This window comes from Pyrus communis, chromosome 2 (genome assembly GCF_963583255.1).
Source record: "Pyrus communis chromosome 2, drPyrComm1.1, whole genome shotgun sequence".
Classification (NCBI taxonomy): domain Eukaryota; kingdom Viridiplantae; phylum Streptophyta; class Magnoliopsida; order Rosales; family Rosaceae; genus Pyrus; species Pyrus communis.
The window spans coordinates 20,312,124-20,337,993 of record NC_084804.1 but is presented as its reverse complement, the minus strand read 5'-3'; the positions used below and the strand labels follow the sequence as shown (position 1 = coordinate 20,337,993).

Below are 25,870 nucleotides of genomic sequence, written 5' to 3'. Positions count from 1 at the left end.
GCTTGGATCTGTAGTGTTAGAACTTTTTTTTCAAAGGCTTGGCTCAAAACGACGTTGTTTTGGCTAGTTCATTAAAACAAAGAAAAAGAAAACAACATACAACAGTTCAAGCATGCTGTTGAGAATTGCTACTGAATTCTACAGATCCCCTGGTAGGCGTTCCAGGGTCCCTAAACAAACGGTCATAGGATCCTTGGGGAAACCTTCCAACCATTTTTGCGGCTTCCATAGGGTTTCGGGACCTAGTAGTTTATGAATTATTATTGCATCAAATTTCAAAAAAATAAAAAATTAATAGTCTAGTAACATATACAATATGCAATCAATACTATCATATAAATTAATTGTAACACCATTTTATTATGATCAAATAGATTAATACAACATTTTTATTTACTTACATCGGTCCTTGGCCTGCATGAGGCTATAGAAGCACTACATTAATTCATCTTCCTCCATACTTGGCCTTGTACTCACTCCAAAGCTGATCAACATTCTTCCCCAGAATATCAACAAAATAATTAGCATTATAACCACTTCTCATTTTCTTATTCATTTCAGCTACAAACCCACTTTTCAAACTATTCAAATAGTCTAAAAACCAAGCAGTGACCTCATACCCCCGGTCCCACCTATCCCCTTGCCCCGGCTGAACCCAATGACTTGGCGCGTACCCTGCCTTCAACCTCACATAATCAGCAATTCCCTCAATCAACCCCCCTGGGGCTTGACCGTTCCCATTCCATTGCCACACGTGCGTTGACTCATGGTGAAGCACACCGGTGATCTCCCTCTTCACATCGCCAGAGTAACCAGCTATGTAGCTGGCGCTGACGTGGATCTCATTGTTGACGGCGTAAGCCACCCCAGTAATGTTTTCAACAATTAAGGTTACCTTGGAGACGCTCTTTCTGTCCGCCGCTGTGTTTTGCTGGAACAAGCTCCATATGAAGTTGGTGGCGGAGACTAGGGTTTGCCTGCTATAGTCTGCTCCGATTTTGTTGTTGAAGCGAATTCCGCCGGGGGTTCCCCCTGCGGTGTTGGTGACTTTATAGTAGACTGCATGGGTGCCCGGGAAGAGGCCTGCTGCTAGTGTTATTATGAGAAATGAGAGGAAACGGATGTGGTGAAATTGAACCATAGTTTGTGACTTATGAATTGTTTCATGCTTTTGGGTTTTGCATGCACAATTGTGCTATTCGTGTATGGGTTATATAGAGGGAGAGGGAGAGAGAGAGAGAGAGAGAGAGAGAGAGAGAGAGAGAGAGAGAGTCGTGTACCACTAGTTAATGTCAATATGGTTTCTTTTTATGCCATCTTATATATAACGCACTCACTACTGACTACTCCACTCCTAATATATTGTCCTCGCACTCGAATTAACATGGTCCTTGTGGTTCTTGTTCAGTAAGAGACTTATTTTCTCTAATATTCAACACAATTGTCCAATTTTATAAGGCCGATATATATGTCCATTTTAATTGAAAATAGTTCTTTTGGGGCAACCAAAAAGTCCTGTGCCTGTTTGGTAGGTTGAATGAGATTCGATCTTAGGAATACGATTGAATTGGTAGGGATGGGTTACATAACCCATGTGTGTGGTTAGGCTACATAACCCATCATATTTTCTCTTATTTTGGATTTGTAGCCAATCCAGTCTGTATTACAATTTTTCTCATAAAAATAATTTATCTCATCCTGCCCAGCAAACGAGACTGTTTGGAGTGCTTTAATTCAGCATTTCTTTGTAAAAGTTTATAATAAATTTATCTACAATTTAAATGCATCTTACCTATCACCACCAAATTAAGTGATTCATAAAGAAACTAGCAGGTGCTATACCAAGAAGCACTAAAATATGCTATCCACACAATAAGAAAATAAAAAATAAAAAGTAAAAAATAAGTGCGAGTGAGCTTGCTACGCACCATTTACTTGACCTGGACTCGGGCTTTTATAATTGCCGAGTTGAAACCCAGTTGGTATAATGCTGATGAGTCATGGTCATTTTATTTTAATATTTTATATATTTTCCTTGTTCGCGCCTTATATTATAATATTTTATATCCAGTTTGGACAATTGCCCTGACCATTTTTTATTTTATAATTTGCTAGCTAGTCACATGATTACTTTATTAAAATTGAATAATAGGTGACAAGAAAACAAAAACCTGATATAAAAATAAATACAAAAACCAACACCAAAAAGACACAAAAATGTATATGACCACAAAAAAAATACACAAAATAGACATCCAAAAAATGTACAGTGAATGAGGCAATTTTTTTGGGGTCTTGTGGAGGAAATCACTTGCAGTCTTGCTCAACCCGGCTAATAAATTATCTACACGGAAAAGTACAGTCAATGATACTATGTCACATTTTTGTTTTGGAGAAATTTCCACAAATACCATCTGGATTTTCAAGGGTGTATTCATATTCCACCCAAAGAAACCATTTTTTAAATTACCCACCTAGACTTTAACTTCGGTGCTAATTTAACCTTCATTTGTTTTTGTCAACATTCTGTTAAAAATGTATCACTTTTCAATTTTTTTTAAATATTTTGAAAAAATATGTAAACAAAAGTAACAATAAAATAAAGGGTGATTTTGTATAAAATAAATAAAAAGTTACAATATTAACAATATATCAACAATATTTAAGCTAATTATGAATAGGTCAATCATGTATTACAGTTAGCACTCACTTCAAATGACGCCTCATTTTCTTATATTTTTACATTTTAGAATAGGTCAATATGAATTCAGACACTATAACGCAGTGTTAATTTTTTTATTATGGTTTTATTGGATTCAAACAATGCAATACAATGTCCGCTCACTAGTTTTTTTTTTTTAATTTTTTTTTTATTTACATTATTGTTACATTTATATTTAGACATTGCAACGCAGTGTTCGCTTACTGGTTCAGTTTTTTACATTTTCATTCAGACATTGCAATGCACTGTCCGTTTTCTGGTTTTTTTTTTTTTTTTTTATTTTTTATTTTTAAGCATTTTGATTTAGACTTTAGACACTACGTTGCAGTGTATGTTTCATAGTTCTGTTTTTTTCATCACTCACAAGCTTTCTACACTTTACACTTTTCAGGATTCCTTTTACATTTAGATTCAAACACTATGAGAATGATCTGTTCATGGTCCAAACTACATAAGTTGGTGTTTACATAGGCAATTGTTCTTTTAGCTGATTGTTCATAGGTTAACATTGACGTTGTATAAATCTTCTTTAGCCTTCTGAACATCAAGAGTAAAAGTGTATCTAGTATTTTTATTTTATATTTGTTTTTTGTGCTCCTTTTTTTGTATAATTTGGAGTCCAAAATAATCCCAAAAATCCTAGAGGCCACACATGGACTTTTGCTCAAGAAAGATAAGATTGCCCTTGTGACAGCCCGTCCCGGACTTCTCGTACAGTAGGGGTGAAATGACGGTTTTGCCCCTAGTATGTTTGTTTTGTTGTGTGGTCGTTTTTGGATTTTGATTGGTTGATTTTGGACCACACACACACCCACACTCATTCCTCTCTTTCTCTGCCCTATCCTGTATCTCTCTCTCTTTTCTTCAACATATGTACGGACAACATCAAAACCATTGGAAACGTTAGGGATTGAGGAAACAAACTACATATTTATGCTCGTGAGGTTCTTAGGAGTTCAACCATACCTATTTCAGGTAAGGGAACCCTTGTTTTCACGTCGAACCCGAGAGGTGTAAATCGGGGTACTGTTCATGCACACGTTAATTCTTGTATTTTTGGGAATTTTAAGCTTGTAGGAAGCTTGGTGAGGTCCTTAGGAGGCTCGGGGTGGTTCGTTTGAAGGTTTTGGACGTCGGGGTTGTGAGTTGTAGGTTTGGCCGGAGTTGGTGGTGTTTTCCCGGCGAGTTTCCGTTGGTTTTAGTGCTTGAAAGTGGTAAGGATTTGTTCCTCTTGTTGTAAGCTTCATTTTGGTACCAATTTCGTGAAATTTGGGTGAAAAACGAGTGAGATATCAAGTTTGGAAATTTTCCCAGTTTTCCAGCGACGGCACCGGAGTTTGGCCGGAGAAGATGACGGAATATTCCGTCAGTTTTGACGGAATATTCCTAACAACGTTAACGGAATCCGTCAGAGTTAATGGAATATTCTTGACGGCGTTAACTGACGCCGTCAGTGTGCCAGGAACGTGCTTGCGCGTGGGCAGCGCATGTGGCCGTGCCTTGGCCGACGTGTGGGGGCATGTGCGGTGTTAGAAAATTATTTTAAAAATATGGGGATGTTCGTGAGGTTGAGTAGATCACGTTGGTGTATTCATACACCCCATTTGAGCATTGTATGAGAAGTTATTTCGTATTGTTGGTTATGTGCTTTAAAATTAACATTTTTATAGTTGTTTCGCATATAGGTAAGACCTATCCTGAGGACGAGCACAGTAACTCGAGGCAAGGGGGTTACGACCCTTCTACATACCAGTGAGTGGGCTTTTTGTTTTCCGTATATACCTATATACTTATGATTTTTCCCAGAAAATGAAATGAAACGTTTATATGTTTTAAATGCCATGAATTGCAATTGCATATTTAGTTATGCATTAGTAGTTGTATATATATATATATATATGCGTTTGGTGCTGCGGACGCACATGTTAGTGCCAGGTAAGTTATGGTTTATGTTTGTGTTTAGTAGTGATATGAAATGCATAGAGAGTTCATAACCTACACCCCCGGTGTTAGTGCTCCCGCCCAGAGTAGGGCACAGTCCTTCACGTGATGTTCACCTCCCGCACCACACGCTCATCTTGGATCCAAGTTAGGTGCACAGTCCTGTCGTACATACCACTTTAGGTGGTTCCGATTCGTAGGTGACCCGCGATTATTCGCCCAGTCTTCACGTGATCGTAGCACTTGAGCGTATTTATTTACACCCAGTCTTGTCATACAGACCACTTTAGGTGGTTCCGACTTGTGTGGTGTGCAGGTATAGTTAGTGAGTTTGAGATTTGAGCTCTAGATTCAGCCATACAGGTCACGTTAGGTGACTCTGGCTGACAGATTATATGGCATTGATTTGACATTACCTGAGTACTTGCATTTTGTTTAGAGGCATTCGACATGGCATAGTTCTGAGCCTGTTGTATATATATGTGTATATTTTATTTTTCTGGGAAGTATACATGTTTTACAGAAAAGGGTTAGAACTTTGTATTTGAAATGATTTTTGAAAAGCTTTGTTTTTGCCCACTCACACTTTCTGTTTTGCGCCCCTCAAGGTTCTTGTTTGGATAGCTTTGTTGGTGGCTCTCGAGGGATTCACGGCATATCTGACAAATTATCACCAATGTAGGACCACCTTTGGGTGTGTTTATTTAGTGTTTGTTTCTTCTGGGCTGCACTAGGTCTTTTGTACTTTGAACTTTGTTTTTCACACTTACGCTTGCACATGTATGTTATTTATGTGTATAGCTTGGTTTTTATTTATTCGTACTTTTATTATTATTTCTTAGCTTCCGCACTGTGCACATGGTTACATCACTTCCACGTGACGGCCAGCATGCCCTGATCTCGGTCGGGGTGTGTCAGCCCTCATTAAATTGGCAAGCTTCTCAAATACTCACACCCACAACTCAGCACCCCTGAAGGTCCAAGCAGTTGAACACCACTGCCACAGCTCACCTACCCATGGCAAGAAAAATTCAAAGCATTAAAGATAATGATTAATTATCCAAATCCTATTTTTAATACATTCCCAATTAAAGATTGACTACATTCAAGTAAGTAATCCCTATTTAAATCAATTAGGGATATTTACTACTTTATCTCAAGATATTATTTCATATTTAATATCTTGAGAATATTTCTCCATAAACCTTGGCCAATAGGATGCCTCCATGTGTAGGGTAAAATCCTAACACCATGGCCAGCCACTCTCCTATAAGTACCTCTATCTCTACCAAATTTCAGTAAGCTTGAGCTACCCCTAAAAGCCCTAAACACTTATTTGTTTTCAGAGAGACTAACTTAGGCATCAGAGATTCATTGCCCTAACCCCCCCTCTCTCCCCCCTCCTCCCCCAAAACCTCGTGGGCACATGAGGCTTTGGTCTTTGATCAAATGTGTTAATTGTTTTGTAGGTGCATATTCATCAAGATTGAAGATGGTAGAAACTTGCATCAACATATAAGCCTCTCAATGTTGGTGTTCAACATGAATTTTGATTTAATGTATAAGCTTGAGTCCTTGTATTTTGACCGGGTTTTCAATTCTTTGTTGTTGACTTGGGAAGTTTCTCTCCTCTAGCTATGGATGTTCTGGAGAGTATTGCATATTAATAAACAAATGCTCCAGTGTTGCTCTATGATGTGCATCGTCTAGGTTCTTCCATGGACCCCAGAAGCCAAAAGCAGAGAATAAGCTTCAAGATGCAGTTTCATTTTCAAAGCTATCATCCTTTTGCACACTGATTGTTCCAGTCGGGTTACCCTCATGAGTACAATCTTGCACTTGTTGAATGTATTATTCATACCATAGTTATTTTCCAACTAGTTTAAACTTTTTTTTTAAGAGAGGAGGATATAACGAATGGATAAAGTGAAGAGAGAAGGGTATAATAGTTATTTTCTAACTAGTTTAAACCCATATGACATGCTTCATTAACGTATGCATAATTTTTATCAATATTTTATAATTATGTCCAAAAAAAAATTAGTCATTGATACATGGCTAATTAGTAAAAATTTTATTGACCTTTGGCTAAATATCCTTAAAATTAAATACTAAAACTTACATGAAAAACACATCAAATCTAAAAAGAAAACCTACCATAGGCTCCTTTCCCACTTCCCTCACCCCTGATTAGGGATTGGCAAAATACCCATGGGTTGGGTAACCGCAGTTACTCGTTCATTTAAAGCTCACGGTTGCGGTTATAGGTAACCGTTTAGACGAACAAACGGTTATGGGTATAACCGTTTATCCGTGAAATTTAAATGGACGGTTATGGGCATTACCAGCGATTATAACGGGTATCCATCAGTTATGGGTATTACTTGCGGTTATAACGGGTATTCATTTACCCATTTAATTTAATATATGTAAAAAAAAAAAAAAAAAATTAAACCTTTTGTGATCACGTACCTCTGTTGGATTCATGCTAATTGGTTTCTTCTCTTGTCCTTGGAGAGCTCTTCTCTCCCTCTCTATCTCTCGAATAGATTTGTCCAGCATCCTCTTGTTTTTCCGCAAAAGTTCTAAAATCACAAATTCAGACCCAAGTATACAATTTCAGCTTATAAATCAGTAATTCTCACAAAACAATAATACGAATACAAAATAGTGTTGCGTACCCGAAGACACGAATCAAGACATAAATCAAGTCTACTTCAGATTGACAACATCATATAAAAATGTACACGAACTTTAAGAAGCAAACAACCGAATTACCAATTGGGCAATCAAACTCAGATATCAATATGCAAATAGCAGCGTATGGTGTACAAACGAAAGGTTCGCAATTGTATAGATATCCTTCTACTTCAAGTAGTTAGATTTTCTTCATTTTGTATTTGCATAATCCAACTGAAAATTACACATCACATCGCTACGGGTTCAACTCCGGATATTGGGTGGAATTTCTAGTCTAAACCTTAACGATGTCCCATACGCATACACATATATTGCAAAACAAAGAATTGGCGAAAAGCATTGACAAATATTAAATTTTCTGATAACTAAGTGTACAATGTAAACATTCTATGATCACTTATTTTTATTGGATTCATGCTAATTGGTGATGGTGTTCCTAAATGGGATACTAATTCAATTTATACGTTTCTTTTGTAGGCCTCTTTTGGTGACAACGAGTCGATGATATTTTGTGATTGAACGTGCTAAAGCATTAGTGTTCGAAAGTGTTTCGTTTCGGAATATTTTGGAGCTTTGAATCATCAAGTATTCAAGATAATGACTACTTTTTTATTTTAGAAGCTTTACTTTGTAATCATATGGATTATAATTAAAGACTTGCTTAGGTGTAGCAGAAAAAGATCATTCGTAAACTATTATTTCAATTATTGGAATTGTATGAGGACTTAAATGATTAAAATAGGAAAATGCATGCTAAAATGTACCTATAACAGTATTTAATTGTCAAAAAACGAAAATTATGACAAAATTTTCTTTTGTAATTTTCAAGTAATTAAAAAAAACATGTAGACAGGTGAAAAAAGAGGTAAATGGGTAAAAAAAAGGATAAATAGGTTCAAAAACGGGTAAATGGTTATAGTTAAATGGGTAAACGGTTATGGTTAAATGGGTACATAGTTATAGGTATAGTTAACCGTTTATAAACGGTTATGGATATGGGTATAACTATTTATGCAATTACCCAATGAGTAAACGGTTATGTGGGTATGAACATAAACGATTATGGGTAAATAACCGCGGTTACCCGCCCGCCATAACCGTTGCCCATTCCTACCCTAATTTCCCTTCCTGATCATCCCAAGCTCGGCCGAATCAATTCCCCCTATGCGATTGGCTTTCAACCCTCTCAAGTCTGATCTCCTTCAGATTTTCGTTCTAGAGAATCCGCGACCCCAAACGCTCGATCCTATTCTCGGAGTCCACACTCTAGATCCTATTTGACCCCTCCACCCCAGCTCCTCCTAACTAACTCCCACTCCCACGCGGTGCGACCGCTGATCCTATATGAGTCTATGACCACAAAAACCCATGGCAACCTATACCACCTCCTTCTCCCACTCCATCTCTCTCTGAATTTCATCTCCTTCCTGCAACTTTTCATTTTTTCTAAAGTTTTTGTTCGTTTATATTTTTTTTTGTTTTGAATAGACAAACCTAACCTTGAATTCAACGGTAAGTTTGACAGACTTGAACGGAAGTGGTAGATTAACACCAATGCTAAAGTCTAGGTGATTAATTGTCAAAAAGAAGTTTCTCTGGGTGCCAAATGCACACACCTCTAAAATTCCATGCGGTACTTGTGCAAATTCCTCTTTATCATTTTTTTTCACAATAGATATTAGGAGAATATACTAATTTCATCTTTGAAGAGGAGAATTCGTATTTGTGTGCAAGCGGTGGTGGAACACACTACTCTAGCTAACTTGGCTATATTGATGTCTGCTGCTCATTTTAATAGTTTTTTTTTGTTAGTTAGGTTGGGTTATTTGACTTTTTTTTAAGGTCAAAAGCTAAGGTTTTTATGTTCCAAGTTTAATAATATTGATTTCTTCAACCACATGATGATTTGAATATGTTTAGTTTGTCATTTTAAATGTCCTTGGAGTGGTTTTGTCGTTATATGCGAAAGAAATTGAAAAATTGCATTTTGAGTTCATATTTTGGTAATAATCAACTTAGCTACCTAAATTAATTTTGGATGTTTTTCAAGTTAATTTGATGATGCCAACATGTTTAGAATGTTTAATATGATGTTTTGGAATAGGTTTGGGGGAGAAATTCGACTTACATTGTGAATTGGGAAGTTTAAATGCTCAACAAGTGAAAATAAATAGGAAAAACTGCTGCATATTTTCTGCAGATTTTTTGTCACTAAAACAGTTTTAGCGACGCTTTTCAAAAGAATTCTGTCGCTAAAGGCATGTTCATATATACTTTTACCCACGGCTTCTGGAGAAATTTTTGGTCCCTAAAGATCAGTTTTTTATTATTTTTGCAGATTTTTATCCTATGGTGAAGGCAACAATTTTGGCTCATAATTCGTTATTTTTAAAGTCCTTCATTCTTCCATTGAAGCCGAGAAATAGGTGTGTCCTCTTCCGAGTACCTAATTTTTTTCATCCATACTTTTATTTACACATATTTTATGTGATGAATTGTGCTTTAAAATTAAAAGGTTGAGATAGAAATTAAAATTTTGGGATTGGGTATTACAAATTGTTTGAAACGATAAGAGCTTGGAAATATAAATTGTTAAGTTTATCACTTTAGTTTATTAATGACAAGGTACATGTTTTGCTATATTATTCTTCCTTTACTAAAGGGTTGCTTAGAAGATTTGTGCATCACTCTCTTAACCATCCATATTGCCGTGTCCCAAGTACTTTGGTGAACGAAGTATTCATGTTTGGATAATGTAGAGAAATAGTGGAGATTACCCATGTGAGTTATTGAGCCTATGCTTTTCTTAAGAGGGTTTATTTGTTTCTACTCTTAAACACCTTTCAATTTCTTTCTTTAATTTTTATGATCTCATTAAATTTAATCTGCATTGGGTACTAAAGAACTTTAATATATGTTGGGCATTTTTGCCATTGGGTTAGACAGAACCATAGAAATGATGTTAGGCTATGCATATTTTCCACCACTAAAAGGCCTATTTTCCTACCCTTTTGTGTGCTCATTAACCCCGTTGAAGCTAACCACTTAGACTTTTCTTTCATCACCCACATAATAGCTTACAAACTTCACCCTATATTACTGTACAATTTGAGAGATACCGAGACTATGCCAAAAGAGTTCAAGGTTGAGTTCTACATCAAATAAATGGCGTGTACCGATGTACCATGTGTCTTATTACTATGTTTCATTCGTTCAATTATGAGTAAAAAAAAGTTTGAAAAAAATAATACAACAAAAAAAGAGAAATGTTACCATTCATGTAACATGAGTCCTGGACGTCAAGAATCATACATCAAGTTTCAAATGAGAGCCAGCCTAACTACATATGAAGAACTCTTGGTATTTCTCAAATTCTTGTTTTTCCTATCCTTTCTTTCTCATCTCAAATACCTAGCCTTACGTTACAACCGTTTCAAAAACCTAACGGATTTATGAGGAAGTCTAGCTTATTTGGTGAAGGTACCTATGTTCTTAGTATTCGATTCCTTTAATGAGATCTATTTTCAGAAATTGCCGTTTTTCAATGTTAATCATATGTGACTATATTTTGATTCCCTTTCCATAAACTCATCACCTATGATTGTTAAGAGAGAAAGCCTAGGTTCTGTGAGAAAATAGAGTAATATTCTGTGAGACTTAGAGTCGAGGCGAATTTGTTCACACACCAAGTATGAATGTTTTTAAGCCTGAGTGCTTGGGACGTTGGCTACATACTTTCCACTATGATGCATTGACTTATAAGGGCAAAGCTTTATTTTTAGAAGTGTGATTGGCATGCATTGGTTTTCATTAATTGATGGAAGTGATAACTGCAACACCTTTGCTTTTCAGTAACCCGTTTGTGGGTAGCGTAACTGTTAAATTCTCAGGAGACACAACTCCTCCTACTAGGGACACTTAGGGGTGCAAAGGTTTGTTACACATGCTCAATTAGGATTTTGTTTTAGTTAATTTCTTGTTTTTGTTTTATATTTTGCTCGAGGACTATAAAAAAAATTAGATTTGGGAGTATTTGTTAGGTTGATATTATATGCAAATTTTATACCTCTTTTGCCTACTTTTTTTTAGTCATGGTTTTATATTAAATTGTTGAGCTTGATTTGTTTTGTGCAAGTTTTGTTGAAATCATAATTTGGAGTTAAATGTGGATATTCAAAGAGAAAATTAGAAGATGAGCACAAAAGAAAATTGGATTGGCCGTGCTGTGCGCTGAGCTGGGCTTATGTCATGGAATTGGGCTGATTGAAAGATAAAAGTCCAAGGACTGGGAGAGGCGCCAAGTGCAAGAAAGAATAGGAAATTGTAGCTTTCCTAATCCAAGTAAAAATGGGATTGATTAATTATATAACCTAAAATGAGTGAGGATCCTAGTTGAATTCTCAAATCATATCATTTCATTGTACAGTGTGCTATAAAAAATTATTGTAAATTTTTTTGTTTAAAATTGAATATAAACAATACTTGACGAAAATTGGCCGTACGATGCACGATGAATGTATGTGATTGGAGGATCACCAGGATCCTCACAAAGAGGATCCGGCGAGGATCCTATCTCAGTTGGAAAATATAGAGAAGGGAGAGATGCGGCACAAAAAATGGAGCCTCCATCATCTCATGCACACATACAGACTATCTTTCTCACAACTCCACAGAGGCTCTAGATTTCCCAACGCATACACACAGTCAATTACAAAGTTGGAGTTCAAGATTTATTCCATGTCATCGAATTCATCCATGTTTGTCATTAGTTCAATCATGAACTAAATTCTTTTGCTAGGGCTAGTTTTGTATAATTATCCATTGTGCTTAAAGGTTTTGATTATCTATATGTATGGCTTGACATAACATGGGTAGATAGTTAGAAACACGGTTAGTATGTTCTAACAAAAAATAATGACAAATATAGAGATAATTGCTAGCAACATGGGAGTAATTTGGTTTAATATTGATAACGGGATTAGATGGGATTGAGAATGAGGAACTTGATGTCCTAGTGTTTCCATACATTAATCTTTTATAGTTCATTCACTTTTACTTCATGTTCAATTGAATCTTGTGCCTCACCTTGTAGAGTAGTGGTGAATATCTTACACATAAGAACATCGTTGTTCCGATAAAGAATAATTATGCTTTGGTAGTGCTTTAGGTGTCTCTCCGGGTGTCTATCCCCTTTGAAGGATGTGAAATACGACATGTTGAACTTGCGTGGAGGTTCTGCCTACTCAATCTCGTTCGTGAAGGGTGACCTGCTTATGTTAGTCATGTCCCGTCGTAATGCCTCGTCAGTTACCTCGTTGCATTGGAAATCATGAAATCACTTGGTCATGAGCCTTTCTACTTCTTCCTAAATTTACCTTTGTTAAGGGTAACAGAGCTATCGGCTGCCCCTGGTCACGACCTATTGGTCTAGGCTACTTTTCTATGTGTTCGGCTCATCTATGTCACCACTGCCGTGCATGTGATATGTTCCTAGTAGGTGAGCGAGTTCTTCACAGACTGTCGGTTGAACTTGAGCCGAATTGAGTGACTGTTTTTCTCTATCTGTTGTGCTACCTACACTGATGTGAGATGGATGATGCTCCTTACGGACCTAGCCGTGAATTAACACTTCGCTTGAAAGGTTATTCATGTTGATTTTCAGAGTATGGCCCTAACCGTGAATGTATGCTTGTCCATGAGCCTAACCGAGAGTGCACGCTCCTCCGCGCACTAAAATGGGAGTATATCTTGGGGGCCCAGTCAGGAGTGTACACTACCAGAACGCTCGATTCGTGACTGGTCAAGTGGCTGCTTACCGGGACACTGTTGAAGTGGTTTGTCATTTACCTTTATCCTATTTTGGGACACTTCATCTAGGGCACGCTGCATGTCAGTACGCTGCAAGAGCTGATTCACCAAAGTCGTCTGCTGCACAAGGGCGCTTGTAAACTCTATGACCTGTCGAGATAAGTATTGTTTGCCATTTGGGTTAAAAGAGCTTGATCGATATGTGTCTGATTGAGTAGTGGAAGTGTAATGGACTTTGAGCACAAGATTTAAGTTGGGATATGTCAAATTTATGGAGAAATAGGGTGAAAATAGCCCCGGTTCAATCGTCGGTCCAGAAATCTGAAGCCGAGACGATTGAACCGATCTTGGGATGATTATGATCACTTGGATGGCCACAGAAATAGGCTGAACCTCGAGTTAGACCTCAGAAGCGGGTCGGGTCGCAATTACATGTCGAACTATGGGCTCGGGCTAGGCCGCTGAAGCGCATGGGCGGTGGGCTCCCCTCGGTACAACTTAGGCCTGTGGATCTTGGGCTCGACTTTGAAGCGCACTAGGCTAGCGCTGGCCTTAGGCCCTCGAGTGCTGGGTTGCACCAATTGCTGCAGCTGCTTGGGTGTCAGCTGTGATTACAGTGCCATGAGCCTGTTGAATGTAGACTGCTTTGCGCTAAGCTGGCTGCCTTGTGGTAAAGGCCTGGGCCTGCTATTGGGAGGTGCTCACCGTGGGTAATGGACTCGCCAAGGGTCACTGCCGTGGTAAGGAGTGATGAGAGGGATTTGAATAAATACCATTTGATCACCTTTGACTATTCCTTAATTAAGCAGTTATTGTCCATTGCATGCGCTTGAGAATCCCGGTATGCCTCAAGGGTAATTTCGTCCTTTTCACCCAAAGTCCATGTGTCACCTCCATAATTTTCTTGATTATTTTTTGCTCCATAGCTTTTATTTTGAGTGTATATAATACTTGAAAGACAAATGTTTTTTCATGTTTCGAAGTAATATTTATGTGACAATATGGTATGCATTTATTAATTTAGTATTAAGTTTTCATATTTTTGGGTCAAATTATACTTTTACTTTTTATTATTTATTGATTTAAAAAAAATTTAACAGTTAAAAGGTTGGGACATTGACACACCCCGACCCAGAATGTCCACCTGGATACCCGAATTGCGATGTGATGGCCAACACCTAGAAGGTGACGAAGCCATAGAGTGTAGTGTTGTGGAAAATGTAAATAAATTAAAACCTAAAAGTGACTAATTTAGAGTGCGTATGTAAGCGGGATTGAACCCATATCACACAAGTGATGTTAGAGCATAGATAAAGCAGTAAAAGAAGAGTAAGGACATTTATACCAGAAAGAGAAGTCTCCTACATGATAGCTTTTGCCAGCAATCCTAGTCGTCATGAAACCTGTGGCACTAAAATCCTGGAGGGGCGTAAAACAAGGATGAGTGGGCCTGAAAATAAAATTTTGTAAAACCGTTTCAAAAAGTGTAACCCCTCGCTATAAAAAAAGTATATGGGTTCCCAAGAATATTATAACAATAGTATGTAATAGGTACCCTGCAACACAAGTGAGCTAAAGGATGTAGGCATAACAACAAGGTATCTCAACATTAAATCTCAATTTGTTATTATGAGAAATCAATGCTCATTAATTTATGTAGACACACAAGTCCACTGCATAGATATTCAAACAATGGAACAGGCTGGATATAAGTTTTACATTCTAGTACTACATCATGTGAGCTATGCTAGTTGTATCACATACGACTCCAAAACATCACACAAAAGGACAGGCTGGCACCTAACTCTGGTTCCAAAGCGAATGTAAACGGTGCATGTGAACTACACATGAAGCTAGTCCTTGCCCCAGGACAATACAAATAACTAAGAGACACCATGCAAACATGTAATAATGGGCAGATAAATCGTAAAGATGTCATGCCACAAGTTTATGCTCACAAATAATATTAAAAACATAAAGTGTACGAAAAGTCTATTTGTAAAGCTAAACATGTCATGTCACATTATAATATATAAAAGTAATTGTTGGGAAAATCACATATACATATATATACGTAAAAACAAAAGACCCACTCATAAGTACCTGCGATGTCACATCTTTCCAAGCTAAGAAAAATTGGAGTCTCTAAGAGTAATCCCAGCTATGCATAATATTGGGTCCCGTCAGTAAAACGAATGGCAGATTCGGAATCGGCACATCGAAATACATTAAGAAGGGTCCCGAGTGAATTTTGTAAAATGTCAACAAAAAATTCAACGATTAACCCTAAAAGTCAACGGAGACGTCCCGGTGGTCAACTATCTTAAAACTTCAGAATTTTCTTAAGTGGATGTCAAAAATGGACTCGGAATGTCGAAATTAGCTTAGGAGGGTTTTCAAGAAAATTTCAAAAAAGCCAAAAAAGTCAACAGTCAACCTTAATGGAATGTTCCTTCCTCAGAAAGAGTATTTTGTTAAAGTTAACTGGAAGTTAATGGAATATTCCAAGGGAATATTCCCTCTAATTTTAGAAATGGGCCTGGGCTGGAACAAAGGCCCAAAGGTTTGGGCTTTAGGTTTAGGCCAGGTTTGGGCTTAGAACCTTCTTTTTTTTTCTTTTTTTTTTTTTGAAAAGAATCTGGGGCGGTTCGCGGATCCGGGTCGGATTCGAGTTAAGATAAAGGGGTCATGGGTTTTTCGCCAGTTCGTGGATCGGGTTTTAGACTTTTTTTTTTTCTTTTTCTTTCTTTTCTGTAGATTTTTGTCGGAAAATCTAGGGTGGATTCAAACCCTCTGCTCCGGGCCGTTTCACAACCAAAATTTGCCCATAATAAATCAAAACGAAGCTCAGGATGAGAAGAATAAGATTACACCTATTTCAAGGCCAAAAGTTGGTCGAAGGTCGTTAGAAAATGGCCTAAAAGTGACGGCCCGAGTTTGAGTTCTCTGTTTTCATCGGTTTCGAAGTGAATTTGGGCATGCAAGGTTAAACCCATGTCCTAGGGGTAGTGGGAAGTCGTCCTACACCGTCAACCTCAACCACAACAACAAGGTTTTGTTAGGTTTAGCTTGGAAGAGCCTACAACTTGCCAGAAAATATGGTGGTTTAGGAACCATACTTTGAAACGCATGGAAACTTGCATGCATGCTAGTAAACTACACATAAAAACTCAAGAACATAAAGATAATGACAGAAACACCACCTGGGTTCGAGATTTCAAGATCTCAGCTTCAATGGTCATGGTTGGGTTCAGGAACATCACCGATGCCGCATGCAAGGTCATGCTTGGGTTCCTTAAGCTCTAGGGATTCTAAAAATAATATTTTTGAGCTTGATTTGTTGAAGGTTTGAAGAGGAATGAAAGGGAGAGGTCACGGGAGAGAGCTGGAAGATAGAGAGAGAGGGAGAGCAAGAAAATAGAGAAAGAGAGAGAAAGAGAGAGAAAGAGAGAGAGAGAGAGAGAGAGAGAAAGAGAAGGTTTCAAAAAAAGAAAAAAAAATAAGGGAGAGAGAGAAGGGGAAGTGGTTTGAAAAAAGAAAATGATGGCGATGTGTGAGTGATGATGAGAATTGATGATTAAGTGTGTGGGTATAGAGAGAGAGAGAGGGAAAGTGTGAGGGGATCAGCCAAACAAGAAAGAAAAAAAAGATGGTGATGTGTGATGTGTGATGGAACAAGTTTTTAGAAAGGGATCCTCTTCGGATCCCTTCCACCAAGTCCACCCAATCAACAAATATGGGCACTTAAAATTTGATCCAACGGCTAAAAACAGGGGGCCTATTTAAAAGTTATGATAACTTTAGCCGTTAGATCAAATTTCAAGGGCATGGATTGGGTGATTGGGTGGATTTGGTGGAAGGGATCCGAAGAGGATCCCCGAATTGGGTGATTGGTTGGATTTGGTGGAAGGGATCCAAAGAGGATCCCTTTCTCAAGTTTTGGGTTTTTGAAATCCAAAATAATATTTGTTTAAAGCAACTTGCATACCATCCCTCAGCATTAAGCCTCTTTGAAGGTTGATTTATGCTTCCCACGCCAGACCAAGGCAGTGGTGCATACTACACGAGGTTGGTTTTTAGGATTTGAATTTATCTCAGGTAAATTTACATTGTTTCAAACATAACTTCTTCGTTGTAACTCCGAATTGAGTTCTATCTATGGCCACATGTCCGTAAAAATGAGTACTATTTGAAAATAATAATATGACTACAAAGGTGAAAGGAAAATTGAAGTTCACATGGAAGGCCTACGTGGCATCGCATGGGTATTTTGATAATTTCACCATTACTGAGAATAAAATACAATAAATCTCGGGACGGGATGTCACAATCATATTACCTAGTAATAATAGTATGAGTTGATTTCGAGTCGGGTCATATTACCCGTTTACTTTAATGGGTGTTACATGAGACGACTTGTTAAGATATTAGGTATGTTGCGAAAACAACACAAACACAGAAAACATGACACGAATGTCATGTCTACTCGTAGGCACGTACGTATGATAAACTTAAGTTTCGTGTGGAATAATACAGACATGCAATGAAATTTTGGGTCATATATTAAAAATTCAGTTAATTAGTCATATATAAAGAGAGGAAAATTGATCGATTTAATTAGGAGAACTTTAACGAAAAGCTCTTGGTACTATTCACTTTAATGAAAAACCATATTTTTACACTAAAAAGTCAATCCTGGTAGTATTCACTTTACTCTTTATTTTGTTCTTATCGTCAAAACTCAAAGTTTTCAAATATTTTTCATTAGTTTTCCTTTTAATTAGTTATTGTTGCAACTTGATTGTTGATATAAACTATGGAATTAAACTGATACAGCAGAAGGTTTTATGAATAATATATACTTTTTTTTAACAAACGATAATATCTACGTTGATGAGAGGGTGGGTTTAACCTCATGATGGATTAGTAATAATGTGATTCAAATGAATAATATATACTTGAGTACTAAAAATATGTAATATGTCTTTTCCTTCATTTTTAAAGAACAATAGTTAATTTTTTGTTAAAATATCAGTAAACCACATCAACGACTACTCACGCGATGGAGGAAATTGAAAATTTCACGTATGCGTGCATGTTTTTACACCGTGATCGTAATTAAAGTTACTTTTCTTGTATGGTCAATCCATGTTTGGGTTTCAATTAAAACCTTACCCAACAAAGAAATTAAAGATTTGTTAGAATTTAAAATATTTATTGGTCCACATCTTAACAACTTGAGCTTGTCCATCCTTGAACTATTTGACACGCAATGCAGTTTGAGGTCATCCATTGAGACGATGATTCAGTTATTCATCCAGCGGAGCTCCCATAACTAATTGCCGATCATTCATAACGTACCCTACTTGCTTCAGCTAGTCAAGGCATGTTTCATTTATGGCCACATGTTCCGGTTTTGGAATTATCATTATTCTTGACTTTTCGATTTTTGATGTGTTCTGGAAGAAAAAATTGTGTAGAGCTTTGCTTGTCATTGAACTTTATTGAGTGGCATTACAATTCAATCAAAATTCGTCACATGGAAAATCCTAAATATAATTTATTCTTCTTATTGTTCTATGGAAGTTTTAAGTTTGTTTGAATGTATTTTTCATAGATTGATTGAATGTACAAAAGGGATATATAATAAGGTAGAAGGATACAAGCAACCCTACCTTGGCAAATCCTACTAACCCGGTAAACCCCTAAAGCTGTCACTCCTTAAATTAAGGAAGTGCAGCAAGTAGCTAGCACACAACTATCAACAAGTCATCTAGATGTCAATCTTCCTCAAAATATGGGATTAGGCTTAATAGAGAATCCCATGGAAAGACGAAACATAAAATATGGCAGCATGGCAGCATAGGATGGCAGTCACCCTATATCCCATATTGTCTAATACTCCCCCTCAAGCTGGATTGAGGAGATTGATCGAGCCAAGCTTGTCAAGGAGATGCTGAAAGAGAACTGAAGGAAGTGCTTTTGTGAACATATCTGCCAGTTAATCATGACTGTGATTATAGATGATTTGAATAACTTGGGATTGAACTTGTGCCCTAATGTAGTGACAGTCCACCTCAATATGTTTGGTCCTTTCATGGAACACGGGATTAGCAGCGGTATGCATGGCTGCTTGATTATCACACATGAGTGAAATTGGAGTAGAACTAGAGAACCCCAATTCTAAAAGTAACCTTTTGAGCCAAATTAACTCACATGTTGTCGATCCATTGCACGATATTCAGCCTCCGCATTATAACGTGCAATAACTTGTTATTTTTTGCTTTTCCATGTGACAATGTTTCCTCCAACAAGCATACAATAGCCAGTGGTCAACTTCCTATCAATTGCTTTTTCGGCCCAATCTGCATCGGTCTAACCACTGATTTGAGTGGATTGGTTGTTCTTTATAAGAATACCTCTACCCATAGAGCCTTTGAGGTAGTGTAGAATTCTTTTAACAATGAGAAGATGTTTCATAGATGATGCATGCATGAGTTGGCTAACCAGGCTCACAGCATAAGTGGCATCAGGTCTGGTTATGGTAAGGTATATAAACTTTCCAACTAACCTTTGGTGGCTACTCACATCGGTGAGAGGTTCTCCATCCATATCAAGCTTTAGCTTACTATCAAGAGAAGTGATAGCAGGCTTAAAATCAAGTAATTCAGCCTCAATGAGAAGATCCACAACATACTTGCATTGATTTAAAAACAAACCCTTTTGAGATGTGATATGAGCATATTCATGCGACTTAAATGGCTTGTTCTCGTGCATTTACGTTATGTTTCTTTAGTTATTTTAGTACTTTAAGCTATTTTCGTGTGTTTGTAGGTCCAAAGGGCTAAAGGAGCAAAAAGATGCATTTTGGAGACTTTTGGAGCACTTTTGGGCTAAGGACGGATAGCTTATGCTTGAAGCCAAAGTGTTGGACGAAATTGAAGACCTAATTGGAGCCAAAGTGTTGGAACCTTGTTCTCTTTAGTTTTAGGACATTTAAACCTTTCCTAATCCCAATCATGCCATGCATAACACACATCCATTCTAACACATTGTCATTGCACATGCATTTCCTTCATTAGTTAACCCACATGCACTTATCACTTATCATCACCACATATCATATCACTTAATCACTTATCACTTATCATCACCACTTAACCACTTATCATATCATAACCACATATCATATCACTTATCACTTATCACTTAACATATCATCCACCTACTTCACCTACAACATCCACCTACTTCACCTACAACATCCACCTACTTCACCTACAACATCCACTTCACCTACAACATCCACCTACTTCACCTACAACATCCACCTACTTCACCTACAACATCTACTTCACCTACAACATCCACCTACTTCACCTACAAATGACATAGCCATATGTTCCCTCCACTACTCCTATAAATACCCTTGCATTCATTCATTCAAAAACATCTCATTTTCATACACAACACACCACAAACACTTCCATTTCTTCTCTTTGCCGTGAGTTCCCTTGTAATCCAAAAACCATCTTTCCATTTCCATCACTCCTCACTCCATTCCACACTTCCATTCCCCCAAACCAACTATCCTTAGAACCATATGCTACAACAACGAGGAAGAGAAGAGGACCTAAACGTTCATACAATTCAAGTTTGAGTTGTTGGAATGTTTAGGCGATTCTTTGATTTCAATGTTTCATTTTAATTCTCTTTGTTTTGTACGTATAAGGAATGGAAGAGAAGAGTGCCTAAACGTTCATACAATTCAAGTCTGAGTTGTTGGAATGTTTAGGTGTTTCTTTAATTTCAAAGTTATGAGGAAATAAACCCCCCTTTAGCTAGGGGGTGATTCGAAATAAATGTTTATACTTGCATTTTGATTTGATTACCTTTCGTTGGAATTTCATAAGTTTTGAATTCAATTTGTTTAACCGTTTGATTGATAATTTATTTATGAATGTTTATTAAGAATGCGCGCTTAATTTTCATGCATAAATATGACGCTAGAATATAAGTGAATTTCACCTAATCGTTATGAACTTATATTCACAAGTAGTGGAGGTTGCTTATAAACAATCGCGTTAAACGAATTCTTGGCACGAGTTTCATGCTCATCATAGTAACGAATGCCTCGTTAACACTTATAGTTTTCATAATGCTTAATGATCTTTGATCGTATCTTTATTGTGCTGTTCACGTAAAGGACTTTTGGAGAATGTGGTGAATTGCGTTGCGCTAACCCATCCAATTCATTAACTTAAGGAAAACTTGACGGTTAATTTAAGCGGACCTAATTAACCCGGGGCGTTGAGTTTCATAATTTATCGAAAGACCAACTGAGAATCAATCTTGTATGCAAGTGTAACATGTATGAAGATGAACCCCTTAGCTAGCATTCATCCATAAATTTCATATTTACATTCTGTCTAGTTTATTAACTTGTTTCGTTATTTCAATTTTCGTAAAAACCTCAATCCCCCTTTTGCTTTAATGTTCATTTTAGTTAGAATTCAATTTAGTTTGTGTTTTTAAAGCATTTTGAGTTTTTGGTTTGTCTTAGTGTTTTAAACTTTATTTTACGTTTTTGAGTCAGTTTCCAAGAGATTTGCAATCCCTCCTAATCCCCGGTCCAGAACGATCCCTACTTATACTTATACTACAAATCGACAAAAAGAGGGTTTAATTTGTGTGCGTATAAATCTCGCATCAAGATGTTGCCATTTCAATGCCAATGAAGTATTTTAGTCCCCCCAGGTCCTTTATGGCAAATGTGTGATTGAGAGATTTCTTGAGAATTTCAATTTCAACGTCATTTTCATCTGTGATGATAAGATCGTCCACATAGATGAGAACCACTAATATAATAGCTGATCCTTTACGAGTGAACAAGGATGAGTCCGTATTACTTCGAACAAAACCAGCAGCTTCCAACACTAAACTCAACTTGGCATACCATGCACGTGGAGATTATTTCAAACCATAGATTGCTTTGTGCAATTGACACACTATATCATTTTTACCTTCAGAAGAACCTGGTGGTAGTTGCATAAATACTTCTTCTTTTAAATCCCCATGAAGGAACACATTTTTCACATCCATTTGATATAATGGTAGCCACAATTTACAGCCACTGAAAAAAAAAAAAAAAAAAAAAAAAAACCCTAACCGAGTTCATTTTGGCTACTGGAGCAAATGTTTCCTTGTAGTCTACCCCAAACATTTGAGTGAAACCACGTGCAACCAATCTGCCATTGTGACATTCAATTGATCCATCAGCCTTGAACTTTGTCTTGTAGATCCATCTACTCCCAACAGTCTTCTTCCCTAGTGGTAACTTCACAATGCTCCATGTTTGATTCTTCTCCAAGGCATGAAGTTCATCCTTCATCACATTTCTTCACTCAGGAATTAGTTGAGCCTCTTGAAAAGTTTATGGTTCAATGTGATGAGAGATTTCAGCCATGAATGTGGCATGATTAGGGTGAACACGACTATAACTCAGCACCTCAGTGATGGGGTGTTTGGAAGCAAAGGTGACATAGTCTCGAAGCCTTGCTTGAAGTTGTCGAGTATGCACAGGATTACGCCTTGTAGGAGGTAAAGTGGGAGCCTCTTCGTGACTTTCATCTTGAGTAGACTCAGTACCATCCTCTAGGATTCTTGGTTGAGAAGACACATGAGTAATTTCACTCACAATCTCTGCTTGTTCATGATTACTAGTGGCTTCTGGATCCAAGTGCACTGAGTGATCAATGCATGCACGCAATGGGAATAAATCATACATTAGCTCCCCCTTTTGAGAGTGAGTAGCCTCTTTGGAGAAATAGGGAACTATTTCCTCAAATCTTACATCCCTAGACAAAAGCATCTTGCTAGTAATAAGATGAAAACGTTTTTAACCTTTTTGGGTGGATGAATATCCCATGAAAGCACACTTTGCAACCCTAGCATCCAATTTTTCACGATGCAATGCTTGAACATGAACAAAGCATGTGCAACCAAAGACTTTCAAATGTGATAAAGTTATATGTCTTCCTTTAAGAGTTTCATAAGGAGACTTAAACTTTAAAACATGACTAGACAATCGGTTGATTAAATAGGTTGCAGTGAGAATGGCTTGTGACCAAAATTTCTTTGGTATATTCATATGCAACATCAATGCACGGATCTTCTCAAGTAAATCCATGTTCTTTCTTTCAGAGATCCCATTTTGTTGTGGGGTTCCCACACAACTTGTCTGGTGAGCAATACCATGAAAGCTCAAATATTGACTCATATTGTTGGATAAGAACTCAGTGTCATTATCGGTTCTTAGATTCTGAATGGTTAACTGAAATTAAGTTATGACAAGTTGATGAAAGTGTTTGAACATAGTGACGACATCCTTTTTTCATTTTAACAGATATAGCCATGTTGTTCTAGAAAAATCATCCACAAAGATAACAAAATATTTATATCCATCAAAAGATCCAATAGTTGGACCCCAAACATTGAAGTGTACAAGTTCAAAAGGTTTGCAAGCCCTAGACATTGAGAAACTAAAAAGGAGCCTAGTAAATTTGGAGAACTTACATGTATCACACATTACAGATGATTGATACATTTTGGGAAAAAGTGTAAGCAAAACAGTCTCTGATGGATGGGCTAATCTTTGATGCCAGATTTTTTTGGTCTTTGGAATGAATTGAATCAACTTGAAAAGCTTTGACTAGACGAGGTTCCTTGCATATAGTAAAGACCATTCAAGAAGAATCCTTCACCAATCGTCTTCTTGGTGAGAGAATCCTGAAACACAACACTGCTTGGTGAGAAAGTGACAAGACAATTTAGGGTTCTAGTGATTTTTCCTATTGACAGAAGTTGAAAAGGAAAGGTAGGAACAAATAATGCAGTAGACTCAAGGTTGTTTGAAAGTAACTTTACTTTTCCCACACCCAAGACCATGGCCTTTTTTCCATTAGCAACTGACATATGAGAGGGTTTTGACAAAGTTTGAAAACTGTGTAAGTTTGAGGCTTTGTTTGTCATATGGTCAATGGTTCCTATGTCAATAATTCAACAATCATGTTCAATACTAGTGTGAAGAGCAGTTGAGAATGCACTAAAAATACCTGGAGCTTTGCTTCTTGGTATATTCTCATTTTCAGCAAGGAAACCTGCGAACTTTCCCAATAGCGCAATGGGATTTTCAGTTGTACACCTTGAGCATTCAGCTTTTTTATGTCCCTTGGTTTGCATGTATATTGCAAAGTCATTAATGAGCAAGATAGGATTTGAAGTGAAGTCTTGAATGCTCTCAAGGAATAAGGTATAGCTACGATTTGCTGCATGTTGACGTTTAACTGAGCCAGTGTGGAACTACCTTGAAGGAATCATTCTATGATCCTTGTTTAACTTAGGTTTTAGTTCAGGGTACAAAATCCAGCACATTTCCTCCATGTGACCTACAACATTACAGTAACTGCACTTCAAGTGTGGATTTTTACCCTTGTAAGGCTTGTTGTCTGAGGGTTTATGTTTGCCAACATAGACTATTGACTCAGAAATCTTGGAATTCTTCTCCAAGTTCATCACCCTTTTTCGAGCTTCATCACGTTGAACCGTGGCACACACCGTTTTGAATGAAGGAAGTTCGACATTCATTAGGATGTGACTTTTGAGATCCTCATAGTCTGAGTTCAAACTCACAAGAAGCTGATATATCTTGTCTTCTTCAGCTCTTTTCAGAAGAACTGCAGCATCAATAGTGTGAGGTATATAAACATCTAACTCATTCCACATAGTCTTGAGACTTCCCCGGTGTTGCACAAAGGTTTTTCCATCTTGTTAAAGACTGGAAATGTCCCTCTTTAGTTGAAACACTCGTGCATAATTATTTCATTCACGTAGATGTCCTTCACAGATTTCCACAGATCATGTAAGGACTCAAAATAGCTAAAGATTTCAGCGATATGTTTCTTCATTGAGTTGAGAAACATTAACATGACTTACTAGTCCTTGCACGACCATGCTTCATATGCTTAGGTAGAAAGCTCGGGTGCCTCAACTCCTCCATTAATGAACCCTAGCATTCCTCTTCCACCGAGAGCAAGAGACACTGCTCTAGACCATGGGAGATAGTTGAATTCATTCAGTAAAACTGAGCATAAACGCAAATTCGTATTTATCTCAGTATTTGAAACAAAAGAGGGAGAACTTTGTAAGTTTTCTCCCCCTAGGTTTACTGAACTTTCTTCAGCCATAACTGGAGCTTGAAGATGAATAACAGCGAAAAAAAAAAGGCATAGACAGGTCAAAGATTACACTGCTCTAATACTATGTGGATGTTTTAAGTTTGTTTGAATGTATTTTTCATAGATTGATTGAATGTACAAAAGGGGATATATAATAAGGTAGAAGGTTACAAGCAACCTTACCTTAGCAAATCCTACTACCCAATAAACCCCTAAAGTTGTCACTCCTTAAATTAAGGGAGTGCAGCCAGTAGCTAGCACACAACTATCAACAAGTCATCTAGATGTCAATCTTCCTCAAATTAAGGGATTAGGCTTAATAGAGAATCTCATGGAAAGAGGAAACGTCAAATCTGGCAGTATAGGATGGCAGTCACCCCATATCCCAAATCGTCTAATATGTTCAATGCTGCAAGCACTTAGCAAAGAATCTCTTTAAATTGTACAGCAATTTTTTTTTCTT

General features: G+C 37.3%; 1 protein-coding gene across 1 annotated transcript; it reads right to left on the bottom strand.

Annotated features, from left to right (window-relative positions):
- Nucleotides 1-225: 225 nt before the first annotated feature.
- Nucleotides 226-1,214, bottom strand: LOC137726932 (uncharacterized). Its single transcript, XM_068465887.1, has one exon. The coding sequence runs from the start codon at nucleotides 1,139-1,141 to the stop codon at nucleotides 446-448; it is 696 nt and encodes a 231-aa protein (XP_068321988.1). The 5' UTR covers nucleotides 1,142-1,214; the 3' UTR covers nucleotides 226-445.
- Between the last annotated feature and the right edge of the window lie 24,656 nt (nucleotides 1,215-25,870).